At 57.4% G+C, this 2,997-nt stretch overlaps 1 protein-coding gene across 1 annotated transcript; it reads right to left on the reverse strand.

Moving 5' to 3' along the window:
* Positions 1 to 987: 987 nt before the first annotated feature.
* On the reverse strand, positions 988 to 2,151 carry LOC125317572 (olfactory receptor 5A1-like; the record flags this gene model as incomplete). Its single annotated transcript, XM_048287424.1, has 2 exons — positions 988 to 1,509; positions 1,870 to 2,151. Coding segments are annotated over 2 exons (585 nt in total), but the record flags the coding sequence as incomplete, so codon positions are not given.
* Between the last annotated feature and the right edge of the window lie 846 nt (positions 2,152 to 2,997).

The raw sequence follows: 2,997 nt of genomic DNA on the forward strand, positions 1-2,997 counted from the left end.
GAGCACGGGGGCTGTGCTGCCCGGGGCCATGGGCTGGCTCTGCTGGGCTCGGCTGCTGCAGCTGCGACACAGAGGCAGCTGCTGGTGCTCCCTGCACTGAGCCCTCCCACACAGGCTCTGCTGTGCCCATGGAGGCTGCTCAGAGATGCCTGCCTTGTTCCAGGGCTGGCACATGGGCTGGGGCTGCCCTGGATCCTCCTAGGGAAGCTCCCCGAGGGTCAGACGAGTCCCTGCCCAGACTCCTTTCCCTGTACCTGCTGTGTCCCCTGGGCTGCAGAGATCTCACGGCTCACAGCAGACATTCAGCCCTTTATCTCTGCATGACCCCAGCCCGGACAGGCCTGTGCCCAGTGAGCTCCACTCACTGCTGAGCCCTGGCACACACTGTCCCTGCAGCTCCCCTGTGTTCTCCTGGCAGTTCCCAAGGCCGTCCAGACAAACATTCCTCTGCCATCAGCCCTGGCACAAGCTGGAGAGCCCCAGGAGGGTTCAGCACTGACCATTCACCATCTGATGGGCACTGGCCATCAACACACAAAAGCTGACCCAGATCTGAGTCCCCTGAAGGCCACCCTGGGACCCTGATCTCACCCCACTGAGCCCTGGGAGAACAAGCAAAACATTGAGACCCTTAGGTTTTATTGCTGAGGCAACTACGAAATAAGACCTAATCCTTCCTGCCCTGCCTCCAGGAGGTGCCCTTTGCTGATGGAGCTGCTGTGGTGGAGCCCAGCTGTGTCCCAGCAGTGCCCGTGGCCTGTCCCTGCCTGTGGTCAAAGCACGGACACACAGCAGGACAGTGACCGAGCTGCCCGAGCACTCTGGCCCTGCGCCCACAGAAGGGCTGGGGAGGAGAGTGTGGAACAGCAGATGTGGAAAGAGTCATTGTCCCTGGTTGTGCTGCTGTGCTGGGACTCTTTTTCCCCTCTCCCCTATAACTTCATGCAGGTGTCAGAGTTGGGATCCCAGATAACCAAGGCCCTGACAGGTAGTTAATTTTGTTTAAATATAGCAATAGCACAAATTTTACAGATTTTACAGAGTTTACAGAGTTTCTGAATCAAATTCAAGAAGCAGAGAGGGAATTAGATGAGGGATGAATAAAAACATTTCACTGAGCACAAAATTATGGCGAGAAGAAGCCATTGACCACCACCAAAGACCTGAGAAGGCAGACTGGGCCAGTCATGAGTTCCATTCTGAAAACTATGCAGCAGAAAACAGGCACTTCTTTGCTTCTGAAAAGTATCCAGTCATCAGTTTACTCAGGGCCTCCTTGAGCTCCTGGTTCCTCAGGCTGTAGATGAGAGGGTTCAGGGCTGGAGGCACCACTGAGTACAGAACTGACAGGGCCACATCCAGGGATGGGGACGAGATGGAGGGGGGCTTCAGGTGGGCAAACATAACAGTGCTGAGGAACAGAGAGAGCACGGCCAGGTGAGGGAGGCATGTGGAAAAGGCTTTGTGCCGGCCCTGCTCAGAGGGGATCCTCAGCACGGCCCTGAAGATCTGCACATAGGAGAAAACAATGAACACAAAACAGCCAAAGAGCAAACAGACACTAATGGCAAGGAGCCCAAGTTCCCTGAGGTAGGATTTGGAGCAGGAGAGCTTGAGGATGTGTGGGATTTCACAGAAGAGCTGGCCCAGGGCATTGCCCTGGCCCAGGGGCAGGGAAAATGTATTGGCCGTGTGCATGAGAGCATTGAGAAAGGCACTGGCCCAGGCAGCTGCTGCCATGTGGGCACAAGCTCTGCTGCCCAGGAGGGTCCCGTAGTGCAGGGCTTTGCAGATGGACACGTAGCGCTCGTAGCACATGATGGTGAGGAGGGAAACCTCTACTCCCATGAAGAAGACAAACAGAAACACCTGAGCAGCACATGCTGAGTAGGAGATGTGCCTGGTGCCCCAGAGGGAATTGTGCATGGCCTTGGGGACAGTGGTGCAGATGGAGCCCAGGTCGGGGAGGGCCAGGCTGAGCAGGAAGAAGAACATGGGGCTGTGCAGGTGCTGGCCGCAGGCTCTGGTGCTGATGATGAGGCCGTTGCCCAGGAGGGCAGCCAGGGAGATGCCCAGGAAGAGGCAGAAGTGCAGGAGCTGCAGCTGCCGCGTGTCTGCCAATGCCAGCAGGAGGAAGGGGCTGATGGAGCTGCTGTTGCACATTTGCTGTCTCTGGCCATGGGCACCTGTTCATGGAGAAAGGACGGTGACAAGTCAGGACAGGCTGCTTGGAGCCAAACCTGTGCCATTCCCTGCAGACTGTCCCGCTGGGACTCCCCCACCCTTGTTCCTGCTCTGGGAAAACCTTCATCCAGGGCCCTGCCTGAGCTCCACTTGTGCTGTCTGAGTGTGCCAGGAGCAGCCAGGCCTGTGCGTGGGGGCTCTCAAGGAGCCATCCCTGCCCTGCTGCCCTGGGTTTGTGGCTGTGTGGCAGAGGGACAAGGCTGGATAGTCAGGATTTGTCAGTGGAACCACTCCTCATGCAGACAGGCTTGGTACCATCTGCACTCCCAGGTCTACAGGACAGGGATGGCAGGGAGGAGATGGAGGGAATTCTTTTCCTACCCACACATCATTCCTGGTTCTCTGAGGTCAGAAATCCCCAGCATTTCTGCTGCACTCCCAGTTTGCCACTGAGAGAGGCGAGAGGCAAAGGATTCCCTGTGGCTGAGGGCAAGTTGAGGGGCTGGATGGGCTTGTTCCCAAGTGCCCTGGGCTTGCCCCTTTGGCTGCAATCAGAGCACAGTCACACTCCCGGGTCACCCTGGGATAAACCAGATCCTGCCCAGAGCAGAGGGATCCCTGAATCTCACACTCTCTAAAGGTCTCTGAGCAAGGTCTCAGCACCCCCTTCTGCCAGGGGCACTCACGGTGCCCTTGGCAAACCCAGCAGCATTTCCTCAGCTATGGCATCTCTGCACTTCCCCGGGGGACATTCAGGGCACTCCGAGAGGCTCTGGCACAGATTTGCACCCAGGAGGGCAGCTCAGAGCTTGG

The sequence above is a fragment of the Corvus hawaiiensis genome, chromosome 27 (genome assembly GCF_020740725.1).
Source record: "Corvus hawaiiensis isolate bCorHaw1 chromosome 27, bCorHaw1.pri.cur, whole genome shotgun sequence".
Lineage (NCBI taxonomy): Eukaryota > Metazoa > Chordata > Aves > Passeriformes > Corvidae > Corvus > Corvus hawaiiensis.